The sequence below is a fragment of the Artibeus jamaicensis genome, unplaced genomic scaffold (assembly GCF_021234435.1).
Source record: "Artibeus jamaicensis isolate MK-2021 breed Jamaican fruit bat unplaced genomic scaffold, CSHL_Jam_final contig_497, whole genome shotgun sequence".
NCBI classification, from domain to species: Eukaryota; Metazoa; Chordata; class Mammalia; order Chiroptera; family Phyllostomidae; genus Artibeus; species Artibeus jamaicensis.
This window is the reverse complement of record NW_026521863.1, coordinates 1,016,139-1,034,290: the sequence shown is the minus strand read 5'-3', so window position 1 is coordinate 1,034,290 and position 18,152 is coordinate 1,016,139. Positions and strand designations below refer to the sequence as shown.

Here is an 18,152-nt window from a genome sequence, read left to right as displayed (position 1 = left end):
TAGAAAATCCACTCACAACACCAAAAACCCAGAGTTATTAGATCACATGGCCCACGGAAGGGGGACTCACGGTTTTAAAACTCTGCCTTCACACACTGCAGCCTTCACAGCGGCAGCTGCTCTGACTCCTTCTGTTTCTAGCTGTTTGGTTCAGGAATTCAGCCCCATCACTGCGACCTCACGAACATGGACGGAGTTGTCACTGTCACCCCGAGGAGCATGGATGCTGAGACCTATGTGGAGGGACAGCGCATCTCAGAGACCACCATGCTGCAGAGCGGGATGAGTGTGCAGTTTGGGGCGTCGCATGTGTTCAAGTTCGTGGACCCCAGCCAGGACCACGCGCTCTCCAGAAGGCCTGTGGACGGGGCCCTGCCCACCAAGGGCCCCAGGCACAAGCCTGGGTAAGTGCCCGGCACGCGAGGCCTCCGGGAAGTGGAGGGTGTTTCTCTGTGGGGCTGAAAGTGTTCTGATGCAGGCATTTCTTATCTTAGTTCTCGAACCTTCAGAATGGGTGTGCGGTCCTGGTTCTTGTTAATTTAGTTGGTTTCAGAGGGAAAAAGAGGAAGGAAGGGTCTTCCTCTCGATGTGGCTGGTCTTTAAGTTACGTTTGAGCACTTGGTTTTTCATGTCGTCCTTCCAGACAGTCCTCGCCTTGCTCCTGGGTGGGGAGCCGCGGGTTCTGTTCAGTGCTGCCGTGCTCGGCTCCTTGCTGCTGCTGCTGCTGCTGCTGCTGCGAGGCGGCTCCTTCCCAGCCGCGTCCAGGCCTTCCTCCTGGGCCGTGGGGTTTGGCTCCACCTAGTGCCTCTCGGGGGACTTGTGGTGAGGGCCAGAGCTGGGAAACCAGAGTCCTTCCTGAGGTCTCCTGACGGTCCAGTGGCGTGTTCGAGGGGGATAGTGAGGCGCCATTTGGTGACATGTTGCTGCATGAGCGGCCGTTTCACACGCTGGCAGGGCATGAACCTCGCGCTGTTGAAAGCAAGTGGACTGACTGTTCACTGATGTGGACGCTGAGGCCGAGGAGCACGGCCGTGGGCACTGCCTCTGGGCTTCTCGGCACCACCTCCGTGTTCTGCCCCACAGCCTACCTTTGCTTCACCACCCGCAGCCTTCAGGCGAGCTGTGAGGTTTTAGTTTTTTCTTGTCGGTGTTCGGACCGACTGTGGTTGCTCCTGGTGGGGGATCGGGGCGCTGCCTGCCCCCTTCCGCACTCCCTGTCCATTTTGAGTCCAGGTGGAGGAAAGAGTGGATGCCATGTCCCTCTCCAAGGCGAGCACTCTGCAGGCCAACCACGTCCTCAGGCAGTGCCTGGGCGCTGCAGATGGTGTGCGTTGACCTTGAGCTCCGGCGAATGACCGGGCCTCTTTGTCCCCTTGCGCCCTCGCTGTCTGCTTCTTGGGAAGTCTCCATTCCAACTTCCAACTGAGGGCGCCTCTGAGCCCTTCCCTCCATCTCGTGCCTTGGAGGGCCCGCGTTTCCTTCCCTTTCTTAAGCTCTTGTTATCCCCGTCTCCCCCTTCCTGTCCCTTGTCATGACCTCAGCATGGCTCCTCCGTTCAGCACGTAGTTCTGCTCACATGTCTTCCATCGGTATTTCCACCACCAGCTTTTCTCCAGCTTGCTTTTTGCTTTCCACACCAGCCACCCTGTCAGGAAGAGCACACCTGCTCGGTGTCCTTACTTCCCCTTATTACCAGGGTGTGTATTGTCCCAGGGGAAGGTTTCTTCAGTGTGCGGCCGATTGTCTTTGAACAGGGCCTCCCCCTGGTGCGTCTCCCTGCAGTTGTGCTCTTTCCAAGTTCACACCATGTGCTTCGGTGGCATCGGCTGCTGTTGTAACGTGCAGGTGCAATTTACGATCTGTCTGCCCCACCGTACAGCCAGTCCTTCGGATCTGCCCCAGACCCAAGCCGGCTTTCACTTCCTGGGGTGTCTTCTCAGAGTGCATGAACTTGAAGAGAGTTTCAGCTGGTTTCTGCCTTTCCGAGGATTTTAGAACGCCCCATCCTAACGTGCGTGTGCCTTACATTTATTTTAGTAGTACTGTCCGGGGGTGGAAGATCTCACCTTTGTAAGGAGCACACACAGACGTACACAGACAGACAAGCAGAGCACAGGTGGACCCACTGTTTGTTTTGGTGGCATTCACAATTTATGTCTGTCCTTGACCAGTCAAGTTCCAAGTGGCCTTCCCCTGTTTAAGTAGGGGTAGCTGTTTGTAATACCTCAAAGAATCAGGTGACATCTTTGTGGGGTCACAGCTTGATCCTTTTCCCCAAACCCTCTCTGAGCCTTCGAGAGGTCAGTTCAGTGTTGGCCACTTTTCCTGTCTAACTGCACAGCAGGCTTTCCTGGCAGAGGCACAGATCGGTGCAGAGGTGGCACAAGGCCCTGACCCCAGCCGTCTGCACACTAATGGGGGGCCCACTGTCGTGGGGTCTGCTGGCCGGTGGGGCATGGTTTCCCAGGGCAGCGTCGGGATCTGTAGGGTTTGAGCGGCCCTCTAGAGGAAACAGGCCTTCGCCTGCCATCTCCTCAGACCGCGCGCCATGGGTATCGCTCTGCAGCGGCTCCTCCCGAGGAAGGTGCTTTCCTCCGGCAGCCCCACTGAGACGCTTAGTCATCTGGGACCGCCTGCGCAAGGGCTGGCCCGAGCCGATGGAACACCTCCAAAACAGCAATGCTTTCCAAGGCACGGGTCCCCTCTCAGAGCAGACCCACTCCAGGGTGCCCTGCCTGCGCCCTGTGCCTCCCTGCAGCTTCTCCGGGTTGGCCGTGTTGCGGCACCCCCCGCCCCCTGCCTTCTGGAGTCAGGAGTCTGAGTGCCTGTCATCGTCCCTTCGGCTGCTTGGCTGGGGAGCCAGTGCCCTTTCTCTCTGTGGGAGCTCATCAGGAACTTGGTTCAGACTCCCTGCGAGTGAGCAGTCTGAGTCAGAAAGCTGGGGTTACAAGCAACAGAACTTGTTCTTTCTTTCCTTGAGTTATCTTGACCCTTACTCACCTCGAGGACTTTCTGAGAACAGCTTCACTGAAGTCCTGGCCTGCTGCTGGAAGGCATGGGTCACTCCCCCAGTCCCGAGACCCTCACCCCGTCCTCCCAGTGCGGAGCAGGGAGCCAGTGGGCTATTGGGGTCCCAGTTGGTACCTCTCACTGCGTCTGCAGAAAGGTCCTGGGGGGTCTCCTTTGGACCCCTGCTGATCACACCCAGTAAACGTTGCCACGAGGAACACTCACACCTGTGGGAGTTTTTGTCAGAGTTTGCTTGAGCCAAACTGCGGCCACGCTGGGGAGCAATGTCTCAGATGCCCCCTGGTTTCAACTCTGTTGAGGAACCAGTTTGCGTTCCCACCGACTGTGCACAGGGACTCCCTTTCCCTCGGTTCTCACCCGCCCTAGCTGTCTCTTGATGACCGCGACCCTGACAGGTGCAAGGTGAGCGCCCACAGTGGCTTTGGTGGGCATTTCCCACTGCCGAGTGCTGCCGAGCCCCTGCACCTTTTCCTGCCCGACTGAACCTCTGCTCAGGTCCTCTGCCCGGTTTTTACTGCGTCGTTTGGATTTTTGCTGTTGTGTTGTGTTCTCTATATACAGCGTGGAGCACAAGTGGTTTTATAATGGCTTGTTTTGAAAATAACACAGTAATTAATCATAATACGAGAATAGACTGTTTCCCGCACTCACAACTGCAGACCTAGCTTGGTCCACTCTGAGTGCTGCACACTCGCCCCCGTCAGGTGCGTGGCTGGCAGGTGTTTTCTCCCGTCCACAGGCTGCCTTTATGCTGTGTTGATGGTGCCCTTTTCGGCACTAAAGCTTTTCAGTTTTGGTGGAGTCCCACTTGTTTATTTTTGCTTTTGTGGCCTTGGCTTTTGGTGTCAGATCCAGAAAGTCAGTTGTCAAAACCCGTGTCAAGGAGCTCACCGCCTGTGTCTCCCAAGAGTGCTGTGGCTGCAGGTCGCACTTTCAGGCCTTCTGGCCACGTGGGGTTCGTTTTTGTGTCCAGGGTAAACGAGCGGTCCAGTTCCATTCTCTGCATTGGTTGTCGGTTTTCCCAGTACCGTTCATTGAAGAGACTGTTCTTTGCATTGTGTGTCCGTCCTTAGCTCCTTTGTCTTAAATTAACTGACTGCCTATGAGTGGGTTCATTTCTGGGCTCTCCATTCTATTCCATCCATCTGGACGTCTGTTTTTATGCCAGTGCCGTGCTGTTTTGATTACTGCAGTCTTGTAGTGTAGTTTAATATGAAGGAAGGTGATAGCTCCGACTTTGTGCTTCCCCAAGACTGGGTTCGTTGTTTGGGGTCTTTGATGGTTCCACACAAAGTGTAGAAGTGTGTGTTCTGTTTCTGTGAAGAGTGTCAATGGACTGCTAACGTGGATTGCATCTGGAAACCACTTTGGGTAGTATGGACTAAAATTTTAGCAGTGTTCTAGTTCACGAGCATGGAATATCTTTTGCATTTTGTGTGTCTTTTTCAGTTTCTTTTATAAATGTCTTAAATTTTCACTGTATAGACCTTTGACTTCCTTGGTTAAATTTATTTCTAGTGTTTTATTCTTTTGGATGCATTTAAATTTATTCCTAGGCTTTTTATTCATTTCTGATTTTGAGTCCTCGCTCTCTCTTTTTTTTCTGGTCAGTTTACCTAAGGGTTTATTAATTTTGTCGGTCTCTTCACAGACCTGGCTCTTCGTCTCATTGATCTTTTCTGCTCTGGTGTCTATTTCTGCTCTGGTCCATCGTGTTATTTCTTTCCTTGTACAGTGTCGGGCTTTGTTTTTTTTTTTTCTGCTTCCTAGAGGGACATGCGATCGTGGATCTTAGCTGTAGAGGTCAGGGCCTCGCCTTCGAGGCTGAACCAGGGGACGCAGATGGATGCAGTGCGTGAGCCACAGGGACTTCCTGCTGAGGGCACGGAGCAGGGGGGAGTTGGGGGGCTGGGGCAGGGAGTGGGCAGCACAGGAAGGGCGGGGACTTCCGAGGCTGTGGCGAGTCACTGATGATTTCATCTGGTCTGCGCTCACGGAGCCCATGTCCTGTGTTTTTGTGGTCTGAGTGCTGAGAGGGCCGTGGTACCGTGGCTCTTACATATAAAGCCAGGCATGGATAACGTCATATAAGTCATCAGTGAAATCACTTTCTAGTCATACATCTGGAGCGCAGTACAAATGGACCCTTGATGAACTCAAAAGCTTTAGTTGCTTTAGGGGAGATGGGGTTTGCATGGTGTGGAGCACATCTGTGATTCCAGGATGATACTACCAATGGGACTGAGAAGGCTTTGGTCGTGTTTCGGCACGCTCAGGGGAAGCGAGGGCTGGGTAGGGTGTGCGCCACTGTGCTGGGTGGTGAGAGAGGGCGGCCAGCCCTCCTGGGCCCTCTCTGCACTGTCTGACTCAGAGCAGAGCAATTTCTGCTCCAGGTGTGTATGTCTTGGTGACGGAGGGAAGTACTGAATTTCACAAAAGTTTGGAATGTATAAAGTCATTTTCTGAGGTTGATATTCAACCTTTAGTGAAAAGTTTTATGCTCTCAAAAGTTACCGTCTATTTTAAAGCCTGATACTATTTTGCATCACAAGATGATTTTATTTTTATAGTGATGAAGTAGAAGAAGAATTTGTACTTGGTTCTTTAATTTGAGAAAACTGTTTTGAGCTTCTGTCACTTCCTAGCTTTATTCTATGGCTCCGTTTTGTTCAAGCCCCATCTATAGATTGTGCTTAAATAAAAGGTTCAAGTGAACCTAGTGCTTTAAAATCAGACCATACGCTTTCAACATGGTAAAATGGGGAGACTGCAGTGTTTCCGATGGCCTGCGAAGCCCAGGAAGTCCCGCACTGCCCCAGCTGTGGGCCCCCAGGGCCCCGGTGCTGCTCCCCGGGGCGGGGCTGCCGCCGGAGGCTGGGACCAGCGGCTGAGGCACCTGCACTTGTGCCGGAGCAGTTCGCTGGCTCGCTCCAGGGTACCGGCTGTTAGGAGGTTTGGTTATAATCTGAATTAACTTTTTATAAAGGGTAGTTTTACATTTTTGGTATTTTGCACTAGTCTAAAAATTGTTAAAACAAGGATAACTCTTGATCTGATTACTAACACTATCAAAAATTGTTTATTTCTTTATTTGTGGCCTAAGTAGTGAAGTCCACAGAAACCATCAGCCTGACTTTCTGGCAGGCTTGCCGCTCGGTCCTGGGCCTTGTCCTGTCCAGGAGTCCCACGGTCTGCCGTGGCCACAGAGGGCTCCGGGCCCTGGGGCAGCCACGCTTTACTTCTGTGGCGTATGCCACCTGGAGCGGCCGTGGGGAAGAGACAGCTTACTTTTTTCTTTATGGTTCCTTTCAGTTTATTGTTTTTAAATACAGTTTTAAAAAATGTGATCCTGAGAGTATTTAGTATATATTAGTAAGAAAAGTTTTTGAAGTTACAATCACTTTTTAAAATTCTACAACTTTTTATGATGAAAAGGATTTCCTGAAGATCTTTGAACATCGGTGTTTAGTTAAGTGTTTCATATTGCTAGGAAGAGACCACCTCATGGTTCGAGAGTTACTCATTCTTTGTATTGTTTTTTATCCTGACAGAATTGTTCAGGAGACGACTTTTGATTTAGGAGGAGATATTCATAGTGGAACAGCATTACCAACAAGCAAGGTAGGTGACGGCATGTCGCCTGGTGTGTGTGTTTAATGTCTTAGGATGCGTGGATGAGTGATCGGTGGTGTCCTTGTAAAACTTGTTTGAACACACTCCGCCATGGTCTGCACCGAGGGCTGTGTGACTGGGTGGCAGCAGGCCGGCTGTCCTTTTCCCTAAGGACTGGGGCGGTGCTTTCTCTTCCCTGCTCTGTGTGACCAGCCTCGCTTGGTCAGGTGACCCCTAAAGACAGTGGCTCCTGCTCCCCTGAGCCCCTCCACTCAGCTGTCACTGCCTCCTGGCTGCACCTCCTCCTCGGACACCGGGCCTCCCCGGCCGCCCTCATCTCTGGTGTGATCGGGTCCGTGTCTCCTCACCGTGGTTGTCTGTTGCTGGGAAGCCGGCACTGCAGAAGTCAGTGGGCTGAACAGCAGGCCCCCCCGTGCTCACTGCCGTGTGGGCGGCTGGGCCTCCCCTGGGCAGCGTGTTGGCTCGTCTTGCTGATGCTCGCTCTGTGGCGGGCTCAACTAGTGCAGCGATTCCCACCTCGTGGTGTGTAAAGTCATTACTAAAATTCCGTGGCACACCAAAAAGTACTTTTTTCTGCTGACCTGACCAAAAATAGGTATAATTTTGATTGATTTACCAAAAAAAAAAAAAAAAAAAAAGAATAGTAGTAATTACCTACACTTTTTTGCCCTAAAATGACTTTTAAAAAATCACATGCCTATCCTTGTGTATAGGATTTCTGGTACCAAAAATTAACCAATCAGACACAACCTTATATATGAGACATGATCAATAAGACGCACTCTGTTACTTGACCTATGTGTTCATGGTTGAAGACAGGGCTGGTGTTGGATGGTGTTGTGCTGGCTGTTGTCCTTGTTTTATTGGACAGTCTAAGAGCAGAGAGCGGTCAGGTGCTGCGTGTGTCTGAGTTCTTGTGCACGCTGGGTGAAAACTGCGCTGGTGGGTCAGCTGGGGACCAGGCTGTGCGGGGACATGGGGCTGCTGGGCCACCCATCTTCTGGTCACCTCAGGTTCTCTGTCGGACCTCTCGCCCCACCGTCTCTCCATGTGGAAGCCCGATGTGCTGGGGCTGCTCAGGAAGTGTGGAGTTTGTAGGTTTCCTTTACATCCTGGGCTGGGAACTGGCACAACCTCGGTTCCCCCACATTCCAGTGGGTAAAGCAAAGCCTGGGCTCTGCCTGGGTTCGGGCTTCCCAGATGCTGGGGCACCGACTCCCCAGCCCTGACCTCTACTTGCTCCAGAAGTTTGCTCTCGTGCCATGGGCGTGGCTGGCACAGAATTGCAGGTTGGACGAGCTAATACAGAGGGCGTGCTCTCTGTCCTGGGGGCCCCCTCCACGGTGGCTGGTCCAGGGACCTGTCCCGGTTCTCTGCCTTGGCCCGCGAGGCAGTCAACGGGGTCCGCCGATATACCTGTAACGGATGAAGGGGGATGGGACAGGAGGCGCGAAGAATGGCAGCAAGACAGAGGATTCTGATCAAGCTGCAAATTTTATTTCAAAATGGAGGGAGTTATATAGAGGAGGGTAGTGGAAGAAATGCAGTGGATAGGTAGCTTCAAAGCGTGCTCTAGCCTGCGATTGGCCGGGGGGTGCATGGCGGGCGCGTGATCAAGGCACTGATTGGTGTGCCACCCGCATGTCCAGGAGGGGGAGTTCTATGGCTCCTAACCGCAGCATCCTGTTATTCAGGCGCAACCTTCAGGTCGGATTGTATCAGCCTGTTTCAGGCTTATCCCAGCCCCCAACAGTTCTCCTCAGGGTCTTTCCTCTCTGAGCCTCCACTTTCAGCTGCTGGCAAGTTCGGTCGCTCTACCTGTGGAAGAGCGACCGAACTGGGTGGTCACTGGGTGGTCCCAGGCAGGAGTGTCACAGGCAGGAGTGTGGCACGGCTGTGGAGGCAGCACCTCTCTCCCATTAGTCTTCTTCCTCCTCCTCCAGCAGACCGACTGATGCTTCTGCAGTGTAAATTTGATTCTGTGACCGCCCCACCATCAAAGCCCCCAGTGGTTTCTTATCCCAAATATCACACAGTCCTCCTCCTGGCCACACAGCTCTTCAGACCTGCCCGCCTCCCCTCCCAGCTGAGTGAGTGCTGGCCTCGCCTCAGCCCCGACCCCCCACATCCTTCCCACCAAAGACCTGGGGCACCACCCTTGCTACCACGCCCCACCTGCTGTTTACACATACTTGCCCTGCTCGCCTCGAAGCTGCGTCCCTAAGACGGCCTCCTGCAGCCTCCGGCAGCCGTGTGTTTGAGTCCTTGTGAGGCCTTGTCTGCTGACTGACTGGGGAGCTCGGTGAAGGAGGGGTCCGGCCGGGCCTGCTCCCCACTGCCCTTCTGGGCCCAGAGCAGCATGCAGTGCAGCGCAGAGGCTCAGGGGGGCGCTGTTGAGTATGGAGCGAACACCTGCCCTGGGAACTGCATATCACTGCCTTCATGAAAGTTTTAGTATTTTATAAAATGGGCAGTCCACATGAAAAGCCTGGGAGGTCGAAAACAGTGCAAACATGGAAATCGTCCACTCGTCACGTGCAGTTGGCTTTGGTGGTGTCTCAGTGTGTCCTTTTCTGAACTCTTCGTGCACGTGCGCGCGCGCCTCTGTGCGTCCGGACGCGGTTGGGCCTCCGCAGGCAAGCACGCCTCTCTGCGCTGCTGCTCTGGCTGCTGCTCTGGGGGCATTTCCTCGGAAAGCCGTTGGAAAGCCGCTGAAATTGGATTGTAATGCGGTGGCCGGTGAACGTGCCTTGTTATGCACTTAAAATGACTTTTTGTGGTGCGAGTATTGCCACGCACTGACCCAGCAGTTGTATTTCCACAAACGCACCTCTCGGCCGTGACCACTGTGCGCGAACCTGTGTGCGCACGTGTGCAGGTGTCCGGCGCCCCATGCCACTGAGCGTCTTCACCGCATAAAGCTTTGCTTCGGTGGGTTCTGATGGGTGGGTGACAGGGTGCACACACGCACGCGGTTTTGTAGCTTGAAACTGAGGTCGTAAGACGTTTGAAACGTGGAGAATATTTTTTACAAAGTAGGTTGTGTAGTCTCATCTGTGGAAGATGAAAAATTACGAAGATGCACACAGCACAGTATTAATTTCTAGTTGGTAAGACAAGGATGATTTTTATTGTACTTAGTATGTTCAGTCTCCTCAGTAAACAGATGCAATGAGAACGCGGGTATGTAAAGTGTTGCTACAGTGGGTTTCTTTCTGTAAGTTTCTTGCTTCTGTTCTGCTTGTTTCCTTGACGCAGGTCACTCCTGTTTGTGTAGGGTGGTTAGGGGTGTGGCCTGTGTGGAAGGGGCTGCTGTGCGTGTGTGTGCTGCTGTGTCAACCAGGACGAGAAGTAGAGCACTTCCTGTGCTCGGGCTCCATTAGGTGTGGAGCCCTGACGAGCAGGTTTTTAACCCTTCCTTAAAGCCAGCAGTCAGCCAGGAGAACCTGACGCCCCACGTGGCACGTGTTCTGTGTGCTCTGTCAGGTTTGGCGGGGCTTGTTGGGGTAAAGCCACTATTACCGTGCTTGTGAAGAGCCCCTGTGTGCATGCGCCTGGTGTGCCTGCCTGTGTTGTAAAGTGAGCTGCTGGCACTGGGAAGGGAAGTGACTAGTGTCTCATCATTCTTTAATGACGGCGGGCTCCCGGGCGCCCACTGTGAGTATGCCGTGCTCCGTCTGCGGCACGTCTCTCACCCGTGCTCTTCCCTGTGTCCCTGCCTTGCTCCCCCACTTGGCAGCCTCAAGCCACGTCCTCGCCTGCGGCACAGAGTGGACAGCTGGGTGTCCGTGCGGTGCTCACACTCCCTGTGTTTCCCCTTGGTCAGAGCTCGACCAGACTGGACGGAGACAGGGTGCCGTCTGCCTGCAGCACCGCCGAGCGGGGGATGGTGAGGCCCATGGTCCGCGTGGAGCAGCAGCCCGAGAGCCGCCGACAGGAGAGCAGGTAGGACGTCCTCCCTGTCCCTCCGAAGGCAGGGGAAGCTTCCCCACCGAGGGTGCGGGGCAGAGACCAGCGGCCCTGTCGGGGTTCATGTGACGTTTCTAGAGCACTAGCAGCATTTGTTCGCAGTTGGTTTGGGAAAAGCAGCCTCGCCAGCGGTTGAAGCGCTTACGTGCACAGTGCCGTGCAGCCGAGGGGGACGTGTCGAGTTGGAGTGTTTCTGTGTCGACGTGCTCCCCTGTCACAGTGTGGGGGGAGCTGTCGGGGGTTTTACTGTTGGACCGTTTGCATACGTACATAAAACTCATCACATCACCATGTTTAGAAGAAATCCTCACGTGTTTAAAGATACACAAGGGCGAAAATGAGTTGGAAGCAGGGCTGTTAAGAATTGTGGCCCCTGTTGAGCTTTGATGGGAGTGGGTCGTCTTCTCTTCTTTGTTCTTGCCTAGTTTTTTTGAACAGAGAACTTGGCTTTTGTTATTTTCTTTTCTTACTGTTTTTAAATTACGTTACCCTAGTAAATTGGAATATCACTTCCTTGTGACCTCGACACTATTTGAGTCTTGAGGATTAATGTCAGTGCCTCCAGTGCGGTGGTTCTGGAGCAGACAGAGCCCCGGAGCGGGTCAGCTCAGGCTGCAGCAGGACTGGCGCTGGGCACTCCTGCTGCGGGTGCTGGGTGCACCCAGATAGCCAGGGGACACCGGGGTGCCTCACTGCGCCTTCTGGTCAGCATTGAGATCGGCCCCTTTCAAAGACCCAGGAGCGGAGGCTTTAGCTGAAGATACGGCTTGCACAGGGCACTGGGCCCTGTGGGGCTCAGGCCTTCCCCTTTTGCGCATCCAGCAGAGGGCGCTGTGTGTCCTGAGTTCCAACATCACTCCCAGTTCTCCTGCTGGTAGGTTCACCTGGGGCTCTCAGGGCCGACCTTGATTTTATTGTGGGCTTTTAGTTGTTGCCATGGTGTTTGTTGGCTTTGTGAGTGTTTTGAGATGTAATGGTGAGCTGTCCACTTCCCATGTCTGTACTTGATTTTGGTGCTGTGTTCTAGAATGAGGTGTCCAGATCAGCGAGTCGGTGCTGTGAGGAGGGCCTCTGTCTGTGCAGAAGCCCACAGAGGCGTGGTGCGCGTCCGCACCCACAGGCACCGGGCGAGTGCGAGAATCAAGGTGGGGAGAGAGGAGAGAGCGAGCAGGACAGCGCTTTTGCGCTGTGGAAGGCCGGGGTGTGGGCCCGGCCACGGGGCAGTCAGCCGTGAGGCGGAAATTCCTGTACGCTGTGAACGTGCAGGAATTTTTTCAATGAGAATTTAAATTTCTTATTTATACTAGATTTGTTAAATTGATGAAACAAATACTTGGTGAACTTTAGCATCAATTTACAGATATTAAGTTGAAGAAACTGCTTACCTGTAATTTTAGATGTCTGTAAATATGGCAGTGTAAGGCGCATTAAAATAACTGAGCGTTTAAATTATGTTGTGTTTATAAGTGTATTTTTACACCTAAATTGTTGAGAAAAGAGGGGAAGACCACATTCTACACATTTTTTAAAAAGTCCTTACTAATGGCTTTTAAATATTTTTGATCACAGTGCACAACAGAACATGTGTATATTTATGTGTCTGACTGAATCTCATGTGACATTGCCCTACCGTATGTCCCGTCATTGGGGGCACAGTCACCATGGTTTGAAGAACTTCTCACTACAGATTCCCTACCCTTTGAATTAATGTGATCTGGGGTGCCTGGGACTCTATAAACATCAGTACAGTGCTAGTTCTTGGAATGTTCTAAGGTACAGTTACTCTTTCTTTATGTTTTTGTCATTTGCTTATTTTTGTAGTGTCAGGCTAAGTGATGAAGAGTGCCTCGAATTGATGTGACTCGGAGGAAGTGTGTGTGAGTGGGCTGTCTTCCGTAAGGCCCTTGTCTCTGAGCATCGAAGACACCAACCAGGCGACTGGAGGGGGGTCCTCAGGGGCCTCTTGTCTCAGCCTTGCCCGGAGAGGGTGACAGTGTCTGGCTCTGTGGAAGTTTCTCTCTTTCGTGTACTAGGCTTGGTTTCGTGCTCGGCTTGGTTTCGGTTTTCTTCCTGACTGCAGCAGTGCCTCCGCGTTGCCACCTGAGCCGTGGCTGCAGCAGGTGCACAACGGCCTGGTCTCTGCTCTCGTGGAGCCTTCATGCATAATAGAGAGAGGTGGTCAGATGTGCTCTCCCCAGGGGGGCAGCCACTCCGGGGCACTGACCTGTGGCGGCCGCGGCAGGAGACTGCCAGTGTGCTCGCCTCAGTGTTGGCGCCTGGGACACGTGGAGGGGGGCGGGGGCTGTTTCTTAGGTCTCCAGTATAGCACGGAGGAATTTTTTAAAGCTTCAGAAATCTGCACAGGTTGTCAGGATGTTATTAGCTTTGTGACCTGATGCTAAGAGATGGCAACTTTCTTCTTTCAGAATGCAGGACGGGCCCGGCCCCGAGCTGACACTGCCCGCCAGCATCGAGTTCAGGGAGAGCTGTGAGTACCTGCAGGTCCCAGCGCGGGGGAGTGGTTTCCGGTCCCACTGTCTCCACCTGACTTTCATGTTTGTTTGTTTGTTTTTTGTCGTTTTTTTCTTCTTTCTTTTTTCTTCTTTTCTGAAATCTTTTCACAGCTGAAGATTCATTTTTATCTGCCATTATAAATTACACTAATAGCTCTACAGTCCATTTTAAGTTGTCACCTACCTATGTATTATATATGGCATGTCGGTATGTATTGTCAAGCCAGTACAGACCTGACCTCAGCCCCGCCGAGCGCACGCACAAGGTGGTTGCCATCGTCAACAAGATGGTGAGCATGATGGAAGGCGTGATCCAGGTAAGCCCCTGCCCGCCCTGCCAGCGCCAGCCTCCTGGTGATGGCCCTGGGTCAGCTTGGTCCAGTTCCTCCGTGTTTCAGATTTGGTTATGTGCTTGACTTTATTCTGAGAGCTTTTTATCCTAAAATAAAAGTTATATAAATTGTATTGAAAATTGTATAGCTTTAAAAGTTGAAAAGAAATGTAAAGGTTTTTTTTTTACTTCCCACAAGCTTGAGAAAAGGGAAGATAAATGGTGCGTGGTAACACAAGTATCATGAGAAAGACCCTCACAGTAGTTGTCATGGCTGGATGTGGGTTTTCTTAGAATTTTCCACAAAATAAGGTGTTGGGATGAAACTCACATGACATAGAATTAACCACTTAACAGCAAGTGCCCCGGTAGTGGTCCGCGTAGGCACAGTGTTGCGCAGCCCAGCTCCCTGCAGACCCCCAGGCCACCACGCTGGGTCTCGTGCCCCTCCTCCCATCCCCGGCAGCCACCCCCAGAACCCCGCAACGGGCATGCAGGGCTCCGGCTCTCCCGAGACAAGCCTCCTGTGGTGCCGGCAGGGACTGTCTGTGTGGGACAGCACACCCCAGGGTGCGGGCATTGTGGCATTTCGCACGGTGACACTCGGGCCCCCGTTCTTTCATAAATCCATCTTGAAAATTTGGGGCAGTAAGGGTGTTCTCTTGGTAGCGCGTATGTTTCTTTTGGGTGCTCTCAGTAGTTGATGAAATGGGCGTACCAGTTTCCAGACTTACTGAGCATCTGAAATTTATCATAAAGTAAAATGTATAGATTTTTTAAAAGAGTTTTCCTAAATCATGCGTCAGTGCAGTTACTTGCTAGAAGACTCCAATTATGAAGTGTTAAGTAACATAATTATGTTGTTTTGCTCCTGTCAGGGTAGTTGGAGGAAAAGTAATCTTTTAATTCCTTCAGAATCGTTTTCAAAGGCCCCAAGTTTTTAAAGACATGTTTCTTTTACGTTGAATGATTAGCATGTGCATTTGATGGGGCCGTTCTTTTACCCAAGTGAGAATAGAGCTCAAAAAGGAAAGTCATTTTATTTGGATACCATTTTGTTACTCTTTATTATTTTATGATGTGTGATTTCCTCTCCATTTGTCATTCAAAGCCATTGTCTGTCTTACATGGTGTTTGGATTTGTAAAGCCTGTTTCAAATTATGAGACTCCTGCCATCAACTACTTTTGACAGACTTTTCCATGTTGAATTTGAACTTCACTGAAATCACCATTATCAGAACAAGTCTTTTAATTCCAGATTTGGGTTTAGTATATGATTGGAAGAATCTTCACATTTTAGAAACAAACTATGGTAGTGAGTAATTTAAATTTTGGGTTTCTTTAAATAGTTCCTTTAAATTTTTATTTATTTTCAGAAAGAGGGGAAGGGAGGGAGAAAGAGAGAGATAGAAATATTAGTGTGCAAGAGAAACATTGATTGGCCACCTTTCACATGCTTGCACCTGGGGACCTGGCCTGCAACACAGGCTTGTGCCCTGACCAGGAATTGAACCCATGGCCGGCCCTTTGCTCCACGGGAGAATGCCCAACCCGCTGAGTCATACCAGTCAGGGCTAATTTAAAGTTTTCAGTTGGTAAAAACCCACTTTCAAAAACAGTTTACTTCTTTTTAGCATAGGTTTTTAAAATATATTTTTAGATTCTCAACCTTCTTGACTTTTATTTTTATTGTTTCTGTTGATCTTTCCTGTCTCTGTCATTCTTATTGATTAATCCGGGGAAGAGGCTCATCTTATAGACATTGAAGTACTCAGAGTATTTATTATTAAGACACTCAGAAGTCCTTCCCTTGTAAGCCTTTTAAAGAGGCCAGTGCGTGTGTTCAGGTGTGTGTTGGAACCTCTTCTGTGTGGTTGAGCCCCCGGGAACCCCCCCGGTTACGTGTCGGTGTGGGGGCCCCGGGGCTGCTCCCCATGGGCGCACCCCAGAGCGGCCTCAGGACAGCCGCAGCCGGGCGGTGGGAGGGACGACGCCGGATGTCCTGCTGTCGTGTTGCACCTTCATGTTAGTGTGTCGATTGTTTTGAACTGTCGTGATTGTTTACAAGTTTCTTTCTCTCGTTCTGCTTGGTTTCCCCTCGTGTTTTCCTCCAGGAAGTAGACCAGGTTGATCAGGTAGGACCTGCTGCTGGGCGCTGATCCTGGCTGTCGGCTTAGCTGAGTTTCTCATGTCGCTTCCATGTCAGACACAGCGCTCCGCACACGGGGCTGCGCCGCCATAACACTCATTCAGCAGCTGAGACACGCACTACTAAACCCTCCGACTGTGCGCCTTCACCAGCATTTCATACTTTCTGCTTAACGCACTTCCGTGTGGACATGAGGCGACAGCTTCTCCTCCTGGTCGTTTGCCCTTGGTCCCTGCTCTCTGGGTCTCCTCTGAGGTGGCCTGGCCTGCACGAGTGGTCGGGAGAGGATGCGCTAGGTCACCACTCGGTGCCGAGTGGCTCATGTCCAAGCCGGTGACTGCGAGTGTCAGGGTGGCCGTGGGTGACCGTGGACGCACATGCGCTCGCAGATTACCAGATAGTGCACGACCTCCGATTTGGTGCTGCGGTTCGAGGCCCCCCTCTCTCCGTGGACTCCATGAGTGGTGGCCACTCGGAGCCACGTGTCTCCCTGAATCCCGGGAAGTCGCGGTGGTAATTTATTTTCCACTGCTTGTTACATACCAAATTCCTTTGCAAATATCTGGTATCTGTGGTTAATACCTTGGCGGAAACGGGAAGGTACTGGCCCACCTTCAGCAGCTTTTCAGGAGTGTCCCATACTGCTGTCTCGCTTGTGCCCCGGGAGCTGCTCATGGAGATGTGTTCTGCCTGCAGAAGCAGAAGAACATCGCAGGGGCGCTCGCCTTCTGGATGGCGAACGCGTCGGAGCTGCTCAACTTCATCAAGCAGGACCGAGACCTCAGCCGGCTCACGCTGGACGCTCAGGACGTGCTGGCCCACCTGGTTCAGATGGCTTTTAAGTAAGGGGCGCTCTGGGCCGGGGCTCCACTTTGTAGGATGCAGGTCTTCGTGCGTCTTCTTGTGGAGTTTTCAAAACTGGTTTTAAAGGTTTTTATTTACCCTGACTTTGTTGAGAAACATAAATGACTGTGAAAATGTGTTGACTTAATAATTGAATTCAGTGAGTTGCGTTTCATGAACCCCAGGAGGAAAGCTACTATGGTTTTTCAGTGAAGATGTTCCTGAGCAGTACAGATGGGTGCGCTGAGTTCATTGCAGTCCCTGGTGTATTGCAGGTACCTGGTTCACTGTCTGCAGTCGGAACTGAATAACTACATGCCAGCCTTTCTGGATGACCCTGAAGAGAACAGTCTGCAGAGACCAAAAATAGGTTAGAAGGTCCTTTCTCTCCTCCCTCCCGGTTCACTTCATGTTAATGTGTAATGTTGAATGTAGGTAAGAGGAGGCACTTTAGGAACAAGCGAGAGGCCCTTTTGGGTTCGACATCCTCACTGAGGCAGTGAACGTGACTGCTGTCTTCTGTAAGAACAGCGCGGTTCTGCGTGTCGTGCTTTTTCAAAAAGCCTCTCAGGGTGGGCTCATGTCACCGTCTCCTACTTGAGTGAGACTGGTGTTGCCAGGACTGCTGGTAATCTAAAGCGATGCCCCGCCCAGGCCTGTGCCCGAGTGACCTCGGGCGCCCTGCCCTGGCCCTCTCTCCAAACAGATGACGTCCTGCACACGCTCACGGGGGCCATGGCACTGCTGCGGCGCTGCAGAGTCAACGCGGCCCTGACCATCCAGCTCTTCTCCCAGCTCTTCCACTTCCTCAACATGTGGCTATTCAACAGGCTGGTGACCGACCCCGAGTCGGGGCTGTGCTCTCACTACTGGGGGGCCATCATCCGCCAGCAGCTGGGGCACGTGGAGGCATGGGCAGAGAAGCAGGGGCTAGAGCTGGCTGCCGACTGTCACCTCAGTAGGATTGTGCAGGTGGGTGGTCTGAGGCCCGCCAGGCCCCCTGTGTATACTTCCTGTAACAGTCTGATTCCCTCGTGGGTGGGAACTCAGACTCAGCAGAACCCAACACCCCCGTTGGGGGTTTTTCTGTGCACAAACCATGGGACCACGGTGTGCTCACTTGCCTGGGTCCCTGTAACAAATGCAGCCGGCTGCGGGCAGGTGCCACAGAAATGCATCCTGTTTCAGTTTGGAGGCTGGAAGTGCAGGGCCAAGGTCAGGTGGGGCTGGGCTTTCTGGGCTGTGAGGAGCTTGGCCCCAGGCCTCTTTCTGAGTCCTGGGGGTTTGCTGGCATTTGGGGCCTTTCTAGGCTTACAGAGGTGTCCTCCGATGTGTTCTCGTCTGCACAGGCCCTGTGCACGTCTGTGTCCAGTGTCAGCCTCTCAAGGGCCCTTGTTTGAACTCGATTGCTCTCTGAAGACCTTGTCTCCAAACCCAGTTGCTTTCTGAGGGGTGAAGGGCTACCCTAGGGAGCACAGTGTGGCCCCCGGCAGGTGGTGACCAGTAGAGCAGACAGCCATAAAGGGTGCTTGTTTTTGAGCTTAAAAAGGCATGTCTCCTAAAGATACATTCTAATGTGAAAGTGGGTAATAGTTAACTTCTAAGAATACAAAGCCAGGGAACCATAAAGCAAAAGCCTATGCAGTGGTAGGTACACAGAAGGTAAAGCTAGAGGAGTTGAAG

At 52.2% G+C, this 18,152-nt stretch overlaps 1 protein-coding gene across 19 annotated transcripts in view; it reads left to right on the top strand.

Annotated features, from left to right (window-relative positions):
• AFDN (afadin, adherens junction formation factor) overlaps positions 1-18,152 on the top strand; it is a 107,045-nt gene that overhangs the window by 46,985 nt on the left and 41,908 nt on the right. For 13 of the 19 annotated variants that reach the window (XM_037126102.2, XM_037126103.2, XM_037126108.2 and 10 more), the window contains 9 exons: positions 142-404; positions 6,582-6,651; positions 10,490-10,608; positions 13,059-13,120; positions 13,257-13,462; positions 15,592-15,612; positions 16,323-16,468; positions 16,745-16,839; positions 17,176-17,441. In XM_037126102.2, the coding sequence (XP_036981997.2) occupies positions 142-404; positions 6,582-6,651; positions 10,490-10,608; positions 13,059-13,120; positions 13,257-13,462; positions 15,592-15,612; positions 16,323-16,468; positions 16,745-16,839; positions 17,176-17,441 (1,248 nt within the window). The remainder of the gene's footprint in view (positions 1-141; positions 405-6,581; positions 6,652-10,489; positions 10,609-13,058; positions 13,121-13,256; positions 13,463-15,591; positions 15,613-16,322; positions 16,469-16,744; positions 16,840-17,175; positions 17,442-18,152) is intronic. The other 6 variants (XM_037126109.2, XM_037126105.2, XM_037126119.2 and 3 more) reach the window with 1 other exon arrangement.